Source organism: Crocodylus siamensis, chromosome 4 (genome assembly GCF_052110815.1).
Source record: "Crocodylus siamensis isolate JL-2025a chromosome 4, ASM5211081v1, whole genome shotgun sequence".
Classification (NCBI taxonomy): Eukaryota; Metazoa; Chordata; order Crocodylia; family Crocodylidae; genus Crocodylus; species Crocodylus siamensis.
The window spans coordinates 190531122-190555093 of NC_143398.1; the positions used below are offsets into that span (position 1 = coordinate 190531122).

At 43.1% G+C, this 23972-nt stretch overlaps 1 protein-coding gene and 1 long non-coding RNA gene across 3 annotated transcripts in view; one reads left to right on the forward strand and one right to left on the reverse strand.

Annotated features, from left to right (window-relative positions):
* The window catches only part of LOC149867350 (uncharacterized), an 86705-nt gene that overhangs the window by 34560 nt on the left and 28173 nt on the right, over window positions 1-23972 (reverse strand). The window lies entirely within an intron of this gene.
* The window catches only part of STAT4 (signal transducer and activator of transcription 4), a 78925-nt gene that overhangs the window by 29774 nt on the left and 25179 nt on the right, over window positions 1-23972 (forward strand). For both annotated transcript variants that reach the window (XM_090045224.1, XM_090045223.1), the window contains exons 4-11: window positions 7531-7629; window positions 9539-9631; window positions 12372-12450; window positions 15890-15975; window positions 16970-17121; window positions 18556-18714; window positions 19566-19658; window positions 20488-20547. In XM_090045224.1, coding sequence (XP_089901350.1) covers window positions 7531-7629; window positions 9539-9631; window positions 12372-12450; window positions 15890-15975; window positions 16970-17121; window positions 18556-18714; window positions 19566-19658; window positions 20488-20547 — 821 coding nt within the window. The remainder of the gene's footprint in view (window positions 1-7530; window positions 7630-9538; window positions 9632-12371; window positions 12451-15889; window positions 15976-16969; window positions 17122-18555; window positions 18715-19565; window positions 19659-20487; window positions 20548-23972) is intronic.

Genomic DNA, 23972 nt, shown 5'->3' on the forward strand with positions numbered 1-23972 from the left:
TGGTTCCTTCACTGCTGAATGCGAGGTCAACTCCTTGACTCAATCAGAATTCTTTCCAGTACCATGAGATATGAGGTGGAATAACACACGGGCATCTCTGGACGTATATTTTACCCCATATAGCCCTCAACTGATTAAATTAGATTAAATTAGTCAAAGTTCCTCTGTGAAGGATAGGTAACTTTTCATACCCCATTGTTCTGCCTGCCTGCCAAAATCCTATGCCGTTAACATCAGTGTCATCTCTATCAGAAAAATAATGCAAGACAGTTTAATATTCTAATATTATAAAAGCCTAAGTCTGTCTGTCTGTCTGTAATGCTTTATTTGTGCTCTGATTGGCCGATAAACAGCCAATCAAAATGTGAACAAACGTTCAAACAGGAGCTGGTGGCGGAGCGCCACCATGATGGTGGGGACACAGGGATCAATGGAGCGGAGGGTGGGGAGAGCAAGGCCTTACCCCCCCTTACTCCTTGCAGGTGGCAGCAGCGGCAGCGCAGTGGGGGAGCAGGGTCAAGACACTACAGGGTGTGGGGGGGGTGAGGCCACCAGCTCTGACCTCAGCCTGCCCCTCCCTCCTTCTTTCGTCACTGTTGAGGCAACTGCAGTGGGGGGAGGAGTGCCCTGATGCGGGTTGGGGGAATAGGGGGTACACCGTGGCATTGGTGGGGGTGGGGGGAGAAGACACGGGCCGGAAGGAGTACCGAGCCCAAGCTGGGGCAGAAGCTGGCCTGCCATGGCGGTGGGAGGGGGGAGCAGTGAGCCCAATGCGGCAGCAGCAGGGGGAGGGGAGGAGCGAGTCTTCTCCCCCACTTAGGCCCAGACCCACTCCTCCTCCACCCCCTCCTCCCCCTTGTCGGATCAGAGCCTGCTCCTCCGCCCACTCCTACCCTCCCCCCACCACTGCGCTGGGGAGTGGGGGGCAGACCTGGACCCCAAGCAGCAAGAGGTAAAGAGGCCTGGACTGGGGAGGGGAAGGGGGGGGAGCAGAGGGCTTCATCCCTGCATGCTTCCCCCCCACCATTCCTGATGGGCAACTGGCTAGTTACACAGTAAGAACCCAACCCCAAAGATTAAAATAATTTGTCTTACTTTGAAAAGTTTGTCTTTATGTTATGCAACTGCAGGCAGAATATGTAATGAAAAACTCCTCCTAATAATCTGTGCCTTCTCCAAAACACATTTAGGAATGTGGAGAAGGGTTTTTTATTTAAGAACTGCTAAGAGTCCAACAATATGATCACACAAAATGAGACTGTACACCTTTATCAGATAAGCACACCTTGTTGATCTCTGGTGGAATAATTGATATAAGATACAATAAAAATATGGTCTAAGCATGGAGAAATTGATCACACCGAGCAAAGAAAAAGCATGAATAAGGGAAATATTCAGAAGGAACAAAGTAGGGTGAGTATGAAAATTAAAATCAGAATGATGGAGAAGTGGGACAAGTCTGAAAGAGTAACAGTATACAGGAAAATAATTTGTAAGACATGGTACTCTACAAAGACTAGTAAAAGCATGAAAAAATACAAAGTGGTAAACAAATGCTGAAATAACATAAAGCAAAACTATAAGGAACTCTGCTAGGAATGACGCTGCTTCCAAATATATATATGCTTTCTGTTTGCGAAGAGGAACCACAACCTTTAATTAATCTTTGTTTACCTTGGATTCAGTTCTCATTCCATACCAGTTTTAAACTAGCATCATTGTATTAAAGTCAGTGATCCTGCTCCTGGGGTGTCTTGCAGTGGAAGCTGCTGCTTCTTCCATTGTTTTGGATGTATTATGTATTGGGAGGAAAACTCTTCAAGGGTAAGAACAGCTTTAATCTAGTGTCGTATGTTGAGGAAGTTTTTCTGCTTGCCACATTATTATGTTGAAATGCTTATGTGGTTTTTCTTGCTAAAATACAGGCTACATGAAAATGGAAAACCTGATAAAAATCGTATAAAAACATGCTGACAAGAAAGCCATGTCAAGCCAGGCGGCTTATCATTTGAAAGTTAATTTGTTCCATTACAATGTATAACTCATGGCTATAATTTCATTGAAACATGTCTTTAGCTGTATTTTTACAATAATGACCCTAATCATACTACACTGTAAAGTAAATCCACATGCACCAATAGGCTTGCGGCGATTATTGTAGATGGTCATGATTTTTTCTTAAAGAGAAAGAAAAACTACTAGTACTACAGAAGACTCCATTTTACCTATTTAAGAACATTTGTTGTTGTTGAACTCATACCCCCACTTGCTTCTGCTAATCTTCAAACTGTTTCTTACTTCTTTTACGGCTGTAATCTGTTTCAAACAGGAACCATATTTTACTAAGAATGGGTTTGCATTTAGGACAAAGGAACTCTCATTGGGGCACTGTTTGGGGATGTATTGCCATACTGCTGTTATGTGATTACCATATTTACTGGAATATAAAGTGGGGTACCACATAATCAACATGGGGAAAGGCCCCTCGTCTTACATTCATATACAAGGAAACTGCATTAAATATATTACTTTTCTGTGACCTGTTGCTAAAAGCAGCATGAGCTCAATGATGGAAATCAACTATGAAGTTTATTAAATGCAGCCAGCACTGAGCATAACTATGAAACACAAGGCCCGTTTAGGGTAAACATGCTGATGGGAGCCTACTATGTGTTTTTTTTAATTTTGTGTCTCAGGCCAAATTAGCCAAATCAGTTCAGAATTCTATCAACTGAGCAGAGCTCAATCATTCACGTCTGTGTGGCACTACCACTGACAAATATTCTGCCTCCCAGACTCTTCAGCCAAGGGTTTCATATATTCCCAAATCCATGGCAGGCATCCTACGTGCAACCCCAACTCAGAGGCCGTGGGGTTTAGATGCCTCCTAGTCTCACTTGCCCCTAGCCAAAGGAACAATGGATAGGTCTCCACCTTCAACTACACTGAGGCTAGGGACAGCCATTACACATAAACCGGTTTAAATGATCAGAAACTAGTTTAAACCTGTAACAGAACAGATGTTCAGTGCACATAAACCAGTTTGCAAATTGCTGAAACGGGTTTGAGATAAACCTGGTTGAATGTAGCATCAGACTTAACTGATTTGGGTCAAACCAGTTTATGCAATGTCTGTCCCAAACCCCTTCCTGGTTTAAGTTAAACCAAAGTCCCCAAGCATCCCAGATGCTTCGCAGCCCTGGGCTGTGCTGTCTGCTCCAGAGAACAGGGCTGGCCCCAACACTCTGCTCCCTAGCCAGAGCTCTGGAAGAGACTGTAGGCACATCAGGGTCTGCTTTGCTTCCAAGATCCCAACCCCCACTCGCTGCTTGTTGCTCAAGCAGGGATTCCCCCCTCCCTCCCATCTCCCACAGCATGGACCCCAGTCCCACACAACCTACGCATGTGGTATGCTAGCTAATGCTGAGAGGTGTCTGTGTGTTTCCAATTTCACTGGGACAGGCAGACAGAACAGTGTCTGCTTAGGGCTTTTCGGAGTAATCAACAGGTCAGCTGGTAATGTTCCACCATTCCTTCCTTGGAAAAAGCTGTTTAAGAAGACCTTGAACTAATGAGAGAGGCTTTTGTTTTGCTGATAGGCTAGTAAACGCTGTGTTATCAGCCCCCTGGTGGCTCCCTCACCTGTCAGGTTTGCAGACAGTATGAAGAAGCAGAGGGAGGGAGATTGAAAAGCTCAGTCTCATCAACAGATGCATGCACTGCACACACACCCTTGCCTCAGAGTGCTGGCTGGGGGCTGGCAACACTCCCGTCCCCTGAGCAGCGAAAAGCATGGGACAGTTTAGGCACAGTGGGGGTTTACTCCCTTCCCTAATCAGAGGTCCAGCTGAGGCCTGGCCACACCCCCCAGCTCAGCATTGTACAAGGGAAGGTAGGGTTGCTCTTGTGCCCCCTGGCTTCTAGCCCGAGCCACTGCAGGTATGTGCCTGCATTTCTTCAGTCCAGAGGGAATGTCTGTGCAGTTGCAAACTGGTTCAACCTAGGTAGGTTAGACTAACCTACAAAGATTAAATCAATTGAGGCTCAGGCTTTTTTAATGTCTGTCCCTAGCCCAAGTCTTTCTAGGCCAGGAAAAAGGGGATATCTCTTTCCAGGTATGTAAAACCACCTGGGCTGAAACCAGATCATGTTATCTCCTCCTCCCCTTCCCCCCGGCCTTTATTTTTTAAGGAAAATTTTTCGTGTCCCAAGTCAAATCAGCCAAATCAATTCTGAATCCATGAGTCATTCAAGAACCATATGTGGGCATACTACTGGCAAGCATCTTCCACCCGCCTGGGACTTCAGATGCTTCCAAATCCTTTGGCAGGCATCTTATGTGCAGGCCCAAACCCAGAGACTTAGGGTTTGCATGCCTCTGAGTTTCACTTGCCCTCAGCCATGTGACTGCAGGAGCAAGCTAAGGAGGAGTCTCCCATTTCCACAAAGGTAGCATGTAGCCAAGATCCCTGCACTGTAAGCTGGCCAGTGGGAAGCTAACGATGAGGCTCTCATGGGGATTCCTCTCTGCAAGCAGACAAGGGTGCAACCCGCCACTACATGGTGACATTTTAATTGTATTATCTTGGTTAGGGTACTTGCCCTGCCATCATGGTCATGGTAGTTCCCCTGCCAAAGCTATTTTAGTACAGTCTATCTGAACGAAATGTGCAATAGTGCCACTTTTGCACAGTCCCCCTCAGCAACAACTCTTTTCAAGTCATGGTGAGCCACTGCACTGTATACATTTTTACTTCCTCTTCACTCCCACAGCTGAGCTGCACCTTTCTTTCCTATATTCCAATTATTCCCATTTCTTCACCAGCCTTTAATGGCTGGCAGGGCCCCAAAGAGTTCACACAGAATCCCTCTCTCACCTCCTCCCCTCTTAGCTTTTCACATATGATTGTGGCCCCGCCCACCATGAGATAAAGCTGGACCAAGCTGTTCTGCACCTCATCTGCATATAAGCTTTTGGAAGATCCAAGGATTCATGAAAAGAACACCTGGTTCCTGTCATGAGTGGGGGGGGGGTCAATTAGCACGTGAATCCTTTGTGGGGTGGAGAGGTATTTGGAGTATATATACATACTTGAGCATTGCTGAACTGCAGGGTCACCATGGCTTGAAATGCTGTTGAATCCGCTGGGACCCAGCCCAATGAACTATATGGTAAATCCTGAGCCTTTTGGCTTTGGACTAATATAATGCATAGCTTGCACTATAAATAAATAAGTGTCAAAGTGCTACTTAAACATGTGGTTATAGAGTACTTGTGCTAAAACTTGCAGCACTTTCAAAAAAAAGTAAAATGCATCATTTCTGGGTAGACTAAGTCTATGGGTAGTTATATGCAAATTGCTACACCTATGTTTATTTCAAGGTCACTTTTTTCAAATACGTTCCTCATTTCTGTGTGTTCAGGGAGACCATGGTCTGACAATAAGAAGGGGGAAAGGGGCTGCAGAGGGAATAAGGGAGGGGTGAAGGGCAAAGGGGCTATGCGACCCCCCAGATTTATTTTCCCTGCTGTAGCAGTGGGAGGTTGATAAATTCAAGACAAACCTCCAATAATGAGATTGTATACCTGGAGAACTATAACAAATGTATACATTTTCCATATATAGAATCTAATTATTGGGGGGACATCTTATAATCAGGCTTGTCTTATATTCAAGTAAATAAACCATATGAATGAAGACTGAGCATGAAGTTTGAGCAAGTCTTTTCAAGAAGACCTGCAGTGGCATTAGTGGCATACTTCACAGTATAAGCATTTTAAAAAATCATTTCCACTACCTTTAACGTCTTTTCAGTGGAATTAGCATTAGTATCATTGGGAGACTTTGTGCATATAACTCACTGGGTGACAGCACTATTTTCACATTGGGTAGGTCTGCCTAGCAAAATGGAGGCAGCAGTATAACCACATTGGTACAGCTCTCTATATGGGCTAAATAGTCCTGTTGAGAAGCAGAACTCAACATTAATGGATCTGTACTTCTTCTATTACCAGAGCTACTTCATTTAGAAGTGGCTTAAGTATCACCACACAGCACTACATTGTGATATGCCTACAGTATCATTTAGCCATATTCAAAACAAATCCAGATGATATTTCTGGAAATGGTGATTCTCAGCCTTTTAGCTCAGTGGTTCTCAAGTTCTTTCATACCAGGACCCATTTGTAAACATTGATGGCAAATCCTGACCCAGTAAATAGTTTAAATAGAAAACGCACAAGTATTTTGGCCCCAGGCTACAAGTTAAAGCAGCTCAACAGTCTTAATTTTAAAGACAGAAATAAACATCAAAAGGAAAACATTAACAGCAATATCAGCCTGTGGACCTCTATTACTCCCAATAGAGTAATAGTACAATTCATCATTGTATAGTTTGCACAATGCAAATTGCTGGTGCCCCGACTCCTGACTTGGAGCCCCCTAGCTCTACTGGTGCCCCTGAATCGTGACTTGCAGTCCCCTAGCCCTGCTGGTGCCCCTCACTCCTGACCCACTGCCTCCCACCCCTAGGTCCCAGCCACGCAGTATGTGGGGCAGAGTGGAGGCAGGGAGGGGTGCATTCCCACAGTAGGCATGAGGCTACAGCCTGGCTGGACCAACATGGGCAGGAGCCACCTCCACAGCCCAGCAGACAGGAATCGGAGCAAGGTGTTGAGACTTGCTGTTGCCACTGCCACCACCAGGACCACCATGGCAGCTGTGCTGCCAGCAGCATGAGGAGTAATGGATGGTGGGGCCATGCTGCCCTGACCTTCTCCCACCACTGGCCGCTTGTGTGTTGGGCCGCAGCTCTAGTCTGCTGCCATGGCCTGGCTGCTACTGCTCCCCCTGGGTCATCTGCGCTGCTTGCCACCCCACGTCCCCTCTGAGGTACAGCTGCAGCCTGAGAGGAGTGGTAGCTGTGGGAAGTGAGGGCAGTGTGCCCTGTTCCCCACCCCATCCATTACTCCTTGTGCACGTGCCCCCCTGATGAGTCATCTATACCCCTCCCCCTGCCCCATAGACTTACCTGCAGGGAGCTGTGGGAGCTGCTTTCCGTGTTGCCTGGCTGTCACGTGCATGTGTATATGCACATGGCGCCCCTCCCTGATCACCCTCCTCCTGCTTCCCCAACCCCAAGCAGCCCCTTGCAAACTGGAATTCTGCCAACTTGCAAAGGGAAACCCGTGATTTCCCTCGTTTTTCTCCTTTAAAGAAAATCAAGGAAAATCCATGATTTTCCCTATTTTTCCATGATTGTTCACAACCCTTTTATATAGTCTTGCTACCTACTTTTGGGTTGCAACCTATGGGCTGAGAAACGCTGTTCTAGGTACACAGATCAACATGAGGGTTCCCAAAATAATAACACTATTCCATAGTTGAGCCAGTGTTTGCAATAGTTGGAAATGTTACAGAATCTTCTCAAGTAACACAAATATTTTCTCAACTGATTTATGATATATATAATTTCTGTATTACTCTAATTTCTTTTAATTATTATAGTAGTATTTACTTTTGTTTTCAGGGGAAATACCATGGTAATCCTATGCACATAGCCGTTATTATCTCAAACTGCTTACGAGAAGAGAGACGAATACTAGCTGCAGCAAGCATGCCTGTACAGGTAACACACTGTATTTCATTAATCTGTTTGAGCCATGTCTGTCCTTACATGATGAAACCATCAGTGAATATATCTGAAGGCAATATTTAGCCTGTTGGTCCCAATCCCCAAACACCTGTGCACTTGTGCTTAAAATTAAGCACATTTGTTTACAAGACCTGAGTCTGTAATGTTTAAGTGTTACAGCTAATCTTTACAAACTATGTTACAGCTAATCTTTAGAAACTATACGAATGATCTTTCAGGGAAAGCAATCCTTTTGAAATGATTAAAACAAGTCCCATTGTTAAAAATAAAATATAAACATGATATACAATGCTACACTTGTTAATGTTTTTTTTTTAAATGAGAAAAATCTCTAAGTAGTGTATGGACTTGAATCCAAGATGAGGGCCTACCCACCAACCATTAAAAATGGGGGGGGAAGCCCCTCATAAGATTTGAGTATGAGCAGATGCAGGAGCAGGCAGCTGCTCTGGCTCCAGGTCTTCCTCCTCCTGCCCCAGCCTGCCTCTCCCGCCTCCAGCCTCTGCGCCCGTCTGGCCCCCCAACCATTGCTACTGCTTGTCCTGGCTCTGGCTTCAACAGACTCCAGCCCTACTCTGGGCTAAGGCGCACACACATATATATAAATATATATCAGCTGCCCCAGGCCAGCCCAGTAGCAGTGGTGGTGATACCATGCTGCTGCTGCTGCCTGGCCAGGCTGGGGCTGCAAGTATGTGATTCATGCCCTGGGCTGGAGTGAGGCCAGAGCCTGAGTGATGGTTAGAAGTCTGCCCTCCCACTGCCTCCCCTACCGTGTGCTCCCCCCACTTGCCACTCCCACCACCTCCTCTTCCACCACCTGCCTCCCTACCACTGCTATATACACGCACACACACAAATAAATAAAAACTGATAATGGGGGATTGTCTTATATTCAAGGTTGTCTTGGATTCAGTTAAATACAATATTGAATATGTATGTTAGAAAAATTGTACTGGTACAAGGTGTGTTTTTTTAAAGTGAATCTGTTCTATAAATAAGTTGTATATACAGTACTACATTTTAGTAACAGCTTGTATACATGATTTATATACTTACTACATTAAGTCAATAACACCATTTTTCAGCAATATAACAAGAATATATTTTTCAGATTGGATTTTGTTGTTTTTAAACATTCTTTTCTATTTTGAAATGTTGCCAGTACTGATCATGTCCTTTTAGCTTTCTGATCTCAAAATCTAGCATGTATTGCTTACAAGTCTGTGAAACTTGTACTGCTATACAGCAGCTAAAGACCTGATTCCAAATTCCACTTTTGTGCTAGAAATTTTGGTGAAGCTAGTTGTCTGGGACAGAACTGTCCAACTGGTGGTCTGAAAGCTGCATGCTTCCCATGAGGAGTTAACAGGTGGCTCACAGGCTCCCATTTGGCCGCCACTCCCTGCATTGCTGTAGCTGCTTTGTGGCCAGAGACTCTGAGTTCCCCCTCTCTTCCAGCTTCTGCTTCCTGCCGCACTCCTGGGAGTAAGGGTGGTGCAGTGGAAGGACCAAGGAAGGGTCTGTGCTGCCCATGCTCTGTACACTGGTGGGGTACTAGAGCTGGGCAGCATGTGTAGCTGGGCAGCATGAATGGCCAGCAGTGGAGTGGGCCTGGCCAGGCTGCACACACGGGCAGAAGCAGATCTGGGCTCTACATGTAGCCAGGAGTGGAGCCAGGCTGCACACAGTGAAGTGAAAAGCTGGCCACCCCCAACATGTGCAGCCCATGTATTATGTGGCCCAGGGGTTTGCAGCCGATGGGTCATGCAGCCACCACCCAAATGGTGGACAGCTCTAGTATTTTATGTGAGGGGAAATGGAATTGCTGTTTTCATACATTTAAAAAGATCTAACATGCTGTATATTAAATATTTTCTAGGGGCCACTGGAAAAGTCACTGCAGAACTCTGTAGTTTCAGAAAGACAAAGAAATGTGGAACACAAAGTATCAGCCATTAAGAACAGTGCCCAGGTATGTTGCATGTTACAGAGTAAGTCTACACAGCAGTCACTACTGTGTGTCCAGACACACCTGAGCTAGCTTCACTTCAGGTTAACTGCCTAAACATGTAATTGGCACTGTAATCTGTGATGCTATGGCCATGCTTCTAGCAATCCTAGAGCTAGGTATTTCGGCCTGTATACAGGTTCCTGAAAGTTCCCATGGTTGGCAAAACTGTGGTTGGCAAGACAAAAGGCTTATGGGAAAAATGGCAGGTGGCAGGCTGACGCACAGCCATGGAAAACCGCGGTTACTCAAAACTGTATACTGTGGTAGCCAAAATGGTATAGAATATAGAATATTAAGCATGGATACTCAAAACCGTGGTTGACCACAGAGGGAAACCTGTATACAAGCTGGCATCACAGCAATGATGGCAGTGTAGACATAGTCACTCCCTGGCCATGGCTACACATGCACCAGACTGTGCAGTTGTTACTTGCTTAAGCAAGTACCAAATGACCATGCAGTAACTGGAGTTACTACACAGTCCTGATGCTGCACAGTCCTTTTCCCACACTACAGCACAGTAGCTCATTGCTACTGCACAGTAGCGTAAGTATCACTGTTCATGCCCACTGATGCTACATTGCCATAGTAACAACCATCTCATGTAGACACACCCCCTGTGAAACAGAATCAGGGTCTAGGACTCTGCACAGAGCTATGCATCTATTTCTGCAGACTAAGCCACACATCCAGTTGAAGTAGATCTTGGTGGCATCAACTCAGAAATGTTTTGTTATTAGTGGGAAGTAAGGAGAAGCAAGGCTTCTTTGTGACATCTTTTGCTGGATCAATAAAAGGTGGAAAGGTAAGGACAGAGAATGTGAAGTTCAACAAAGCAGATACTAGAAATAGCTTAGCTTAAAGAGGAAACTTAGAATAAGGATTTTGCATTGTTGTTCTTAGTTTAATTGTAAAGGGAGACACCAAGGAAGAGAATTTTTTTAGATTCTAACCAAGGGAAAGAAGCCTAGCAGCCTGTCACCCTACCTCAGCCCAACTGAGTGAACATAGACCTGTGGTAAACTACAGAGCCACTCTACAGCCTTTGTGCGTGGAGGGGCACAACGAAAACAATTAAAAGGAACCATACTTTTATAGGATGCGCTTGAATTGTGCATAGAAAATAGGCACCTGTGAATGTACTTGTGCATATACCTTATTCCTGTCATTTAAAGGTTTATTCCCTATGCAAAAGGTAAAAAAAAAAGGATTTGGCTTTCTGTGAGAAAGTTGTGACTTAAGAGACTGGGTTTTTAATTTTCCAAAAATGCAGCTAGCCCCGATGAACTCCAAGCCAATAGTTCTGTATTGGTGTTAAGTCTCCTTTTTGTTAGTGACATGGAGAAGGACTTTTAAAAAAATGTAAGATTTGCTATGGCACAGTCTATATATAGCCCTTTGTCTGATAAATCTGTTCACAAATCACCTTTTTATTATATGATTAATGAGTCCTCTGACCCTTTTCAGTATTATAGCCTGAAAGTGAAACCCTGTAAAAAGCCAAACCTGTAACTGTTTCACTATTTTGCCCACAGTTCAGTATACCGTTATCTAAAAATAAAGTTGGTGGCTACCTACCTGTGTAACCAAGTTGGTCCTAGGTACAACTTTAACTGTTCTGTGGAAGTCAACACAAAATTGTCCATTAACTTAAATGCTGAGGTATTAGGCTTTTTGTGTGATATGATCATATCGTGAGATAATCTGGTACCCGAAGTGCTAGGTCTGTTATACAAACCAGTACTTCGCCTGTTTGGCCTTAGGACAATGAAAAATTTAACTGTTTAAATAGGCTAAATAAAAGTTATAAATATAAATAAAAAATTGGAATTCTTTGTTTAAAGAAGGGAAATTACCCTGTATTTAATGTCTCTACAGAGTGGTAGAAGTGCTTTGTCTTGCAGATTCACTATTGGATTAACTTGGAAGGACAAATGCTTTTCTTAGATATGCATATGCAAATCCTGATATTCCTTGAGAGGTTATTGTATGTTCAAATGCACAGTGAAAATTTAATTCTTAATTTATAAAGTTAGTGAAAGTAACTCTTCATTCTTTGAAGTGAAACCACTCTTCAAAGAATGATAATCAACAGCAGCAAATTACCATTGGGACTAGCCTCAATGAAAAGGAGAGGTAGAGGAAGGCTTGTTCAGAGTGCTGTGTGGGGGGTTGTGCCAATAAATAATTGCGTTTTTCATAGACCAAAGAACACACAGTCTCAACTAATTTTAGTAAGTTAATACTTTCAAACAAATTGATAAACTAAATGGATGTGAATTAACTATTTGGAGCACTTACACATGAAAGTAAACTGTATGTTCAGTTACATACAAGGTCCAGGTATTTGTGAGAATTTGTGAGAATTTTGCCATAGCAGTGTGATGGATGGAACTGATTGTATCAATAGGAATTTCAGAGTGAGAGAGAGGATAAATATTTGATTTTTCTGGGCCACAAACTGAAAGAAATGTGTGTCTTCCCTTATATAAATGTGTAATATGGTGACATACTTTCATTCCTTTTTTAGTGACTAGTAGATAAACAGTTCTATCTAGTCATAGGGATTCTCAAATGATGGAAAAGGGAAGTATTAAATTTACCCTGAGAAGTTCACTAGAATTTAGTTATTTTTAACATAAATTAGCACCTGACAGATGTGAATACTTCCTTACATCCTATTTATTTATTTATTGAAAAGATGACAGAACAAGATGTCAAATACTTAGAAGATCTGCAAGAGGAATTTGACTTCAGATATAAGACAATACAGAGTCTAGGTAAGCCTTTTTATTATTTATGTTAAGATTCTATGGGAAAGTGTAGGTTACCCAAGCCTGTTCCCCCTCCCAGCTCCATATTTACGCAGCTGCGCAGGGAACAAGTTCCCCAACCCAAACTCCGCGATTGTACGTGTAATTGCGGAGCAGGGGCTGGGAGCTTCCTGCATGGGGACAGTTCCCCAACAGCCTGGAGATGGTCAGAAGCGGGTCCCAGCCAAGACAAGTCCCAGCCAGCCCCAGACTGTGTGGGAAAGCACATGCAACCTGGAGGTGGCTGGGCACTGTCCTGTTTCAGGCAGTCTCAAGCCAGCTACAGGCTGCACATACAGCCAGCTTCTGGGGCTGGCCAGGAACTGTCACAGTCAGGGGCAGGTCCCGGCCCTGTGCCCCAATCAGGAAATCGAAACATAGGGCTTAGGAAGAGCTGCAGGGGAGGGGTAGGTCCCAGCCCCCTGCCCCGATTCACCAGTGGGGCAGCTAGCCATGAGACACTCTCCTACAGATCTTTCCAAGCCCAGTGCCCCTGACTGGGGAACCAGGGCCAGGAGCTCGCTGCTGTCGGGGCAGGGGGACATTGTCCCTGCCCCAGCAGCAGGCAGCCCCCTAGGGCAAGGAGACAGCTATTTCCTGGTCCACTACTCCCTGCCAGCCCCTGGGCTAGCACCCTGGGAGAGCCTGTAGCTTCCCCTGTGGCAGTAGGGGCACATTGCAGGGCTACAGGAAACTGGGAGCAAATCTTCTCCTTAATCACTGCATGTGTAGACATCTACCCAAAAACACTTACTACACAGTAAATCTAGACTGGAGTAAATGCATGTGTAGACATGCCCTATGTGAATTTGTAATCTGTGTCATAAAATACACTTCTTGAGTTATAAGTTAATTATGTCTTCATTGCTCAGATGTATATTCCCTAAGCACAGCAGTTTTACCAAGTTGAGGAAATGATGATCTCTTTAATTTAGAAAACTTTTTTTTTTAAATAATTTCTTAATGTTTGACATGACCCTTCCTCTTAAGGAATGGGATATGAAGGACTCCACTGTTTCCCTATTACATAGTCATATGAAACAAATTTTTAGCCACTGTCTCGACTTTTTTGTTTCATTTTTTTGACCTAGTGGGTAATTACTAACTGATAAACATTTTGCATACATGCTTGAGCAGTCTGTATAGTTCTAGGATCTGCAGCCTGCCATGCAGCAACAACTTCTACATGGAGCTGTCTCCTTCAAAGATAAACTGAGGTCCATCAGTACAGAGAAATCAAGGTCTTACAGCCCCTGAGTTCTTAGGCATGCCTGTTGTATAATACTGGAACTCAGTAGGTGTGTGTACATGTGCTCTTTACTGCAGAGTAAACTAATTAGCTCTGCAGTAAAGCATCATTGTCTACACATGCAGCAGTATTATGAGGCAGTAAATATATAACTCTACCATAAGACAGGGGGGACAGTACTGTCTTATGGCGGAGTAATAAACTGCACCAAAACACATGTGTAGATGGTGACTGGGCAGGGGCCAGTCTCATTGCTGCCACCTAGCCACATGGCTCTCCATGTTCAGCACCCTTATGCCCTAGCAAGCCCCTCTACCACCCACCATGCCACCCAGAGCCCAGGACTAACCACCCCTGAACTTGTTGCTAGGCCAGGCCAGGCCAGCTCTACCCCAGCTCAAAGTGCTACTGTCCCAGAAGTACATGTAGACACTGCGCCCAGGAGTAGTGTACTCTGGCTCAAACAGCTCTGGAGTTTATTGCTTCATATTAATTGCTCATGAAATTGCACCCAGCATGTCTCAAACTCCACTGCATGAGAGCACAGATTTTAATGGGAAGCACCATGCCTTAGTCAGCACAGACACAGCTGAAACCAAATTCTTCTTTAAAGTAGTGTGAGAATGATAGAGAAGATTTTGCTGCAGGGTAAAAGGGGATGAGTCCAGATAGACTTGAAGCCAGTAGGTGAACAGGAGGAAATGCACTGCACAATGACCAATACTCAGAACTGTAAATTTTTCCAAAATCCCCATGAAGATTAACATCAGAAAGTCCTTCATCTGAAATGCGTAACCTGTTTGCATCCATTCACTACTGACAAACATTATCCATTCTCCCATTGTACTCGGCCTTGGTGAGGCTGCAGCTGGAGTACTGCGTCTAGTTTTGGGCTCTGCAGTTCAAAAAGAATGTGAAGAAGCTTGAGAGAGTCCAGAGGAGAGCCATGCGCATAATCAGAGGTCAGGAAAACAGACCTTACGACGAGAGGCTGAGAGCCATGGGACTCTTCAGCCTGGAAAAGTGCAGGCTCAGGGGTGAACTGGTGGCTGCCTATAAGTTTATCAGGGGTCCTCACCAGGATCTGGGGGAACTTCTGTTCACCAGAGCGCCCCATAGGATGACAAGGTCAAATGGTCACAAACTCTTTCAAGACCGTTTCAGGCTGGACATAAGGAAAAACTTCTTTACAGTCTGAGACCCCAAGGTCTGAAATAGACTGCTGCTGGAGGTGGTTCAAGCACCTACTTTGAACTCCTTCAAGAGACATTTGGATGTTTATCTTGCTGGGATCCTATGACCCCTGCTGACTTCCTGCCCCTGGGGCAGGGGGCTGGACTTGATGATCTTCCGAGGTCCCTTCCAGACCTAATGTCTATGAAATCTACGAAAATATGCATTTCACATTAAGGATTTATGTTCCGTGTCTCTGCCAACCTGGGGCAGACCACCAAGAAGGCCCTGCTTGATCACTCCCATGGCACATGTATCAAATCCAGGAAACAAAGCAATATAGCTTCTTTAGAGCAGTGTTGAGTTCAGCCCCCAGCACTGCTATTATACTCTGTTTCTAGGGTACATTTAGTGGTATGTACTTAGGGCCTCTAAAGCAACTACTTTGCCTCATTTCTAGGATTTAGTACATGCAACTGAAAGCATATTGGCAATATGCATCTTGTAGGTGCTCTTGAGCTCAGTACAGAAGTGGCATAGACATGCCTTGTGTCTCCAAAAAAGTTTAGTTTTGTCAGTGAAGCTTGGAATACACATTATTTGTTAATGAAGCTTGGGGCACACTTTAAAGTACACAGCAAACAAGTCACTTAACTCCTATCCAAACCAAAATTGTATACCAAATAAGAGTAAATACTTACACACAAAACTAGTACATTTCTATATATTACATGTCTTCCCACTCCTGTCCTACTAATAAAAAAATACCCAAATTTCATAATTACCCTTAAATTCATATTAAAGCTAGTCCATTCAGCTAAAATTATATTATATAACTTCACAAACATTATAAGCTAGCTAGCAGAATTTAATCTGCTCAGAGTTTTTTCCCCCTCCCTCCCATTATATGTAAACATGCCCCCCATACACACACATATTTTACATTCAGTTTACCAGATGATTTTTTTTCCTTTTCCCTTGTAGAACAGAATGACAAAAACAGTGCCCTCATTAAACAGGAAATGTTGACGTTGCAGGATATGCTCAATACCTTAGACTACAAGAGAAAGGTTGGTAACGTGTCATTTGTGGTTTATTTGCTTTTTTCCCCCTTTTCCCACACTAAATAATCAAATTTACGGAAGCACTTGCACAAATTTAACTTCATAAAAAGCAGGTAAAAGTGATTCTGTATTCTAGATATACAGGGATTTTTGTAGTAGATACATGTGTGTTATCTGGCAAGTAGTTAAATAACTAATAATTTTAAAGAGCTCGATTAAGAGCATAAACCTGTGCACACCAGTTGGAGCTTAAGGGATAACCCATCAGCTCACAGGAGCCTCTTTGCATTGAGCTGGACTTATCCTTTTTTGTTTTCAAGTTGCAGCTTTTGCAGTCAGGAAAGCAGATAAACATAATCCTGTAACTACAAAACCAAGCATCATATCTCTGAATTCAGTTGTATGCAAACTGTTTGTTGTGAACATGACCAGACCAACTTCTTTGGTGATAAGGAAAACACTTCATTAGAGGTTATTTGTTTGGGTCAATACAGTTTGTCCATTTCGATGTATTTCTATGTGATATAGTCACAGTTAAAGAAAATGATATGAGACGCAATTTAGAGTTGTAGAAGGGAACTTTTGATCTTAACACTACCTGTAAATATCAGATTCTTAGAGTTGTTATGCATGTAATGAATACACTCCACAAAAATTACAAGTAAACAAATACATAGTTAATATTCGAGACTAATTTACATTAGGGGTGAATCAGAGATTAAGAAGATCATAAGTAATATGAGCTAAGTACAACCACTGTCTCAGAAATTAAAATTAATTCATAAGCTTTAGAACATGACACATGTAAATTCCTAGTCATGTGAACATACTGTTTCAAGACAGAGGCTTAATAACAGGATAAAGAATACTGCATAGCACACTAACCTATTTCATATTTTTCTAACATTAAATATTACGGTAATTGTTATAACTGAACTAATTTATAACTTTTGTATATGTCTTTGTGGCCAGTTTGTAACACTTTCCCTATTCCTTTTAGGAAGTTCTCAGTAAAATAGTGCAGGTAATAGATGAAATTGACGTCTTGATGAACAACATGCTAATTGAAGAGCTCTTAGATTGGAAGAGGCGCCAGCAAATTGCCAGCATTGGAGGCCCTCTACATGGTGGGCTTGATCAACTCCAGAACTGGTAAACCTGCAGTTAATTTAAAATGTAATTGAAAACCACAGGAAGTCTGCTGCTTCACAGAAGCCCAGCACACATGTAAAAGACAGGGTCCCATCAGAGATGTTGTCATATGAGTTAGCTGAGCATACTCCTGTTATATTAGCAGCTAAGGAAGTAAATAACTAAAATGCAGTCAACTAACAAAAATAATTTGCTCTTTGAATTAATATCACTGCAATATACTGCATAGAGATGAAACTTTTGCAGATGGTCAAACCAAAAGCAAACAAGTGTCCCAGATAAATGTCTCATAAGGGAGTTTTGTTTGAGTAAGAAGTATGCTTACTGAGGTTGTCACTTCAAAATAGTGGGAGTTTTATTTGGGTAAGAACTAGGTAAAGATTTCATGCTTTGACTCACTGAGTGCCAAACTTGAAACAGTAGGTCATTCATTGCACTAAACAGGAGCTATCTGGGAGAAAATGCCCTATATTTGACAGCAACACAAATTTCAAAAGGAAGGTGTCACATCTACATTGCAAGTTACAAATACGAACATAAATTAAGTTTAACAATTATAACTGAAGCACAGAACATTGCTGCTGTGTTCACTACTTTCCAACAATGTTTTATTTCTTAGGAAGTTTCTGGCATAGAAGGAAAAAAGAAAGGAGGAGAAAATTACTTTAAAAATGAACAACTATGTTACCTGAATACCAAAAAGAATTTCATCCTTCTTCAGAAAATGTTTAGAAAAAATACGTATTTTATTTTGGTCAAAATAGCTTCTTTTATTTCGTTAAAGTATTTTTTCCAATTTATTTAAACCAACTCTTTCCGACGCTGTTTTAGGGAGCTATGCAAATTTGTGATGGATGACAGTAGGACAAATCCTAAAATCCCTTAGAGGCACAGGAGAATTATTAATTATTTTATACAGTTAATTATGTGAGGGGAGGATACTGCTCTAAGGGTCATGTAGGATTTCAGCCACACAAACCGTGTTAAAGTGAACTGTTAGCTAAGTGTGTTTGGGTTAAATTTTCGGTCATCTTCTTTATGTTGTTGAGATTGGCCATCTCATTTCCCTCATAACGCTTCCATGGGATAAAAATGTAATTCTCTTAAAGAACATGTCCTCCAAGAACACTAATCTATGGTGAAAAAATAGCATTTGCATGATTATAAACATTGTGTTATATACATATTGCTTCCTGTACATCAAAAATAGACTCAAATTGGTGCAAATTATGCTTCTTGAGAACATGCAAAGCAGAAAGGAGCAATTTGGTATATATATCCATGTAAATAGCAGCTAAGATCACGTTACCACAATAACACTAATAAACATCAATCAATACAGATGCTGATTTCTCTAACTAGGTCTTAAATTGCTTATTATAACACAATAGATTCTAATGCTAAGGAATGTGCCTTATTTTTGTTCTACAATAGTTTTACACTCTTGGCAGAGAGTCTTTTTCAAGTAAGAAGACAACTAGAAAAGCTTGAGGAGCTCCTGACTAAACTGACTTATGATGGGGATCCTATTCCACTGCAAAGACCTCAGATGCTGGAAAGAGTCAACTTCTTGCTCTACAGTCTTTTCCGGAAGTATGTAAACTATGGTAACTTGTATTATTTAAAATGCAGGAATAATTAAAATGAAGGGAGCAAAAAGGAGCATACCTGCAATGATTTTAGAATCTGATTTTCAGAGGGAGTGATCATCTCCAATTCTAACTAAAGCTGGAAAGAGCTGTGAGTGCTCAACAGCTTTGTTGGTTCAGCTTTAACATGTTAAGTTCTGGCTTTGGATAATGCAGACACAACTCCTATTGATTTCAATGGGACTTGTCCACATGCCTCAGATAATAATGCCTGGTCTGCAACTAGGGAGTGCCAGTTTCTTCAGTGCCCCCCTCTTGACCATGGGACTGCCTCCTACAATCTCTCATTCCTTGTATTTGTTTCTTACGTAATATAAAAGTAAATACTTCATTGTTACTGTTTTGGCTGTGCTATGGATGTACCATGTGACTGAACCATTAACATATACCTAGGACTGGCTTGGTCTCTTTACAGAATTTAGCCATTTGTTTTTGAATGATGCCAAAAATATAAAAAGATTGTTGTATTTATTTTTATTGGAGCCAGTTTCATAGTGTATTTCCCTGCTTCATTTTTTGTTAAGATATTTTCCTGTGTATTTTAACTGGATGGGATAGCTCAGCACTATTTAATGCCTTTGTTTTTAATATAATCCATTAACCAATTTCTTGTAGAAATAACTCACAAACAGTAAACAGAAAGCTAGGAGCTGAATTTGGATGTACTTTTGCTGTTCCAGTGCACACAGGGAAATCTGCATCCATGATGAAAGCACTGTGTTTTTCTGTGGCTTTTTGAGTAGGTCTGTACATTTGTGTGTTTCTAACCATTTTATCTGTTTCCTTTCAAACTAGTTCATTTGTGGTTGAAAAGCAGCCCTGCATGCCAACCCACCCCCAGAGGCCAATGGTACTTAAAACTTTAATACAGTTCACTGTTAAATTAAGGTAAGTAGAGGAGGGTTATATAACAGTTCCAACATTTAATAAAAACCAAATCAAATCCTAGAGAATATACTCAAACATAAATCCTATTGACTTCAGTGAGAGTTCTCTTATGTAAAATCTTACAGAGTACTAGACTGTACTACCCATGACAACATGTAGAGTAAGGCAGTATCGAGAGTGAGAAGATAACAGATTCTGTCCAGCAAGATCTTCAGAATTCTGCCCAGTCACAGTTTTAAGAATTCTTTTATTGAGTTATTGCTCTAGTGGCACGATAGACCAGGTAAATAACAATTAACACTGCACAAGCTTAGGTCTAACTTCAGGAGTACTTTAGCACATTAACAATATACCATGCTACATTTCTGGAGGCTCCCTGCATTTTTAACAACTCAGAGTCTGCTCCCTACAGCTTGTTACCTCCTCTGATAATAAAAACCAGGTGGCAGTGGAACTCACAGCAGAAGGAATAGAAAGAACAAAACCATCTGTGTCTGTGAGGTAGATGAACCCTTCACATCTGCTGTCATAGTGTTCCCCACAATGTTGCTGTAAGGATAAATGTATTTATAATCTAGTCCCTTGCTATTTTTTTCAATTTGTTTGTGGTTACAATGGAGGGAATGGTGTTTGTCCCTTGAACTAATGCATATCCTCTTCCTAAACTCAGGATCCTTCAAATTACTTTAATGCATCTCTAGATAAGTGGTCTTGTTTTCTTTAAAATAAGGTTTTTTAGAGACTTTTGGTCAGGGACTATCAGCCCTTTGGTGACTAATACCTTTATAAGAGTTTCTGGTTTTGATCATTCACACTTCTAATTTCCCAGGCTGCTAATTAAATTGCCTGAACTGAACTACCAGATCAGAGTGAAAGCAACTATTGACAAGTAAGTAACTTTGAAATAAAGATATACACTTGTCTGTTAAAGTAGGCAGGACTCAAAGTCCTATATTTGCTGGTCTCTGTGATTTGAAAGATGTGTTTTATAAACCAAAGACCTACTAGGATAGCAAATAATTTTATTAAGTTCCAGTAATTTTATTAGGTTCCATAACTAGTGAAAGATTGTTTTTAGAGCTATTCTTTTTTTAAAAAACAACAACATATTTTGCTTCAAATTTAAAAAAAAATAAGTAACATCTCTATGGTGAAAATTTTTACAAGATTTATGTGAAACCTGATTGTCTCAGTTGGCAGCAGCAGATTCATACAAAAGCTTTTGTTAGCTTTTGAGTCATATGTTTGTCCCCTTTACACAAACCAAAAACCTCAAAGGCAAAGCCATTTGCAACTGATGAGTTTTGGCTAGGTTCATAAATGAGCCCAGGTTCACTAAAAGTTTCTCATGCACAAGTGAACCTGACATGAGCTTGGGGTTTCATAAGAGATTTAAACATCTCCCTGAGTTTCCTGTACTTGAAGAAAGCTGGTTACACTGATTTATTAACACTGATTTATTAACACATTACAAATAACTTGTACGGTTCTGAGAGAATGGGAGCTTTAGGTATCTCAGTGGCTCTTCTCAGCAGAACTTTAGCCCTTCCACATATTACTATTTCTAACTGAATTTGTAACCAGTTAGTAGTATAACAATCCCTAAAATATGGTTTACACATACATACACTTTTTACTTCTGTTAATAATCCAGTTGATTTCAGTGAGTCAACTTCGGGCAGTACAGTTAAATATATATTTGGTGGACTGGTAATATATATTTAGCACAGGGGTGGATAAAATATGGCCCATGGCCCAGATTTGGCCTGCCAGGCACTTTCATCTGGTCCACAGGGCCCCACAACACTTTACATCCCACCCAGCCCTTCCGCCCATGAAGGTAGAAGTGAGGCGCTCATGTGTGCAACCCCCCTAACATACCCTACTGGGCCTTACTCCCAACCTCATGGACGGAAGGGCCCAGTCTGGCCAGCAGCTACTGGGTGGGGCTCCTTCTGCAGCTGGAAACTCTTTGCTCGGGGCAGCAGGTAGTGAAGTGGCAGGGCAGGTGGAGGCGGGGGTGGAGTTGCAGCTGAAGGGAAGCGGGAATGCAGCGTGGTGGAGCCTGCACCCAAAGGGGCAGCAGGAATGCAGAGCTCAGCTGGGCTGGGTGTGGATGTGTGGCATGTGAGGGAACTGGGGGAGGTAGTGATCCCCCATACACTCCCCCCAATGGAGTGCAGCCCCCACTGCCTCCAGGCCTACAGCTCCTGCACTCCCACAGGGAAAGCCCCGTGCTGGACTCTGCAGGGAAGCAGGGGCAAGGCCCCCTCCACTCCCACTAGAGTGCAGGGACCTGCACAGCAGGGAGTGGGGGAGGCAGCAGGCTCCAGTACAGGGCTTCCCCTGCTGCGAGTGCTGGAGCTGCAGGCACATGGTGGAAAGCCCCGGTGGTAGGGTAGCTCCACTCCTTCCCTCCACACAGTGCTGGCTGAAGCTGTGCCTTTGCTGGGCACGAGCACCCTGACCTCCCTGCCTGCTGCTGTTGCCAGGCAGTGGGGGCTGCACACCATGGGGAGAGTGTGTGTGAGGTCCCTACATCCCCCACCTTCCCTCAAACCCACATATGCACACCCTGCCCCCACAACTCCCATCAACATAGACATACAACCCAACATACCCCATGCCCCACTACACAGCCACAACCCTCCACACACACGCCCACATCCCACCATACATGCACACACTTTATTTTTGAGTCATGACAAATATTTTTTGTAATAAAATTAAAATATATTGTAGTAGGTGTTTGACTTCTAGTATATTATTTGCGTTTTTTCTGGTTCTAAGATGGCAACCCCCACGCCCAAAAGGAGTATTTGGGGGCAGGGGCAACAAAGTGAGGGACTTCCAGTGACAAAGGTCAGGGGTTATGGGGCAGGACTTCTGGTCGCAATGTGGTGACCAAGGGCAGAGCTACCTATGCAGCCCCCAACAGCTCGCCAAAACTTGTTAAGCAGCCCTCCATCTGAAATAATTGCCTACCCTTGATTTAGTAACTATAGCTGGTTAATTTAATTTTGTCTTTGCAGAGACAGAGGCAGACACTTAGCTGCCTTACTGAAATACTTCAGTATTCTTTCCTTATTTTTAATATTAATACAAGGTAGACATGACACCTAAATTTTTTTAACTAGTGTATTTAAAGCACTCTATTTGGGTGCCTTCAAGTCCTTTCGTAGCATTTGAAAAAGCAAGCTGTTGCAACTCTGAATTAGTCAGTAATAAGGTGCATTCTGCCCTGCCTTCTGCCTTCCTTCCATCTCTTTGTCCAATAGGACAAAGAGCGGATATTGCCTCCCCATGTTGCTGCTCTGTGCATGCCTTCTAGGTATTGTGCCCTACTGTACAGATGCCTGCATTTCCCTAAAACACACAGATGCAAACAGTTAGACAGAATGATGCATCTGGATGGGCACATGCAGTTCTGATAGTGAAAATTCTGGCGGGGGGGCACTTATTAAACCCTATCACTAATGACAATGTGTCCATGCTTCTGATAGAAGACCAATAGGGTGCATGAAATTTCAGCAGCCATTTCATTTTGGAGGTATTTCGGGCCATTTTGGTGCCCTAAACACCAAATCTGAATCAAAATGGAAGGCTCCGATAAAGCTTTGAAATTAATCAGAAGGCACCGAAATGTTTCCAAAATATTTAGGAGAATTAAGAAGTTTTGAAGCCGGCCTGCAGGGAAACAAAAACTAAGAAGAGGGGGAGAAGGACTGTTCTGATACTGACATCTAGCTCCTGGTTAGATTCCCCAGCTCTGTGATCACTTCCCCCAGATCTCTAATCATTTCCCCAGTTCAGGCTCCTGATATGCGCCTGGGGTTTCAGCAGGCAGCACCAAGAAGACTGCAGTTGGCCCCAGCCTGCAGCACCAGCCTGCTGAAACCCCATGTGCAGATCCAGGGGCCTGTGCCCCCCCCGGGAAAAACTGGGGGAATGATCAGAGAGCTGGGGAATCGAACCAGGGGCTAGGGAATCCCTGTTGCATGCCCTGGCTCTGCAGGGAGCAGAGATCTGTGCCAGGGTCTCCTCGCCATTGCTGCCTGCCCCAACACAGCCCCACATTGCCAGGCAGGCAGCGGTGGCAAGGAGACCCCAGCATGGATCTCTGCTCCCTGCAGAGCTGAGTCATGCAGCAGGGACCAGCAGGCTTTTTTGCTGCTCTGCACTGCTTCCCTGCCCCATGACCTGGCGTGACAGGGATCAGAGATCCATGCAGGGGTCTCCTTGCCTGCACGGAAGGCAGTGGCCCTTCCCTTCCCCCAAACAAGCCACTCATGGCCCTGTCCTGCTCTCCACTGG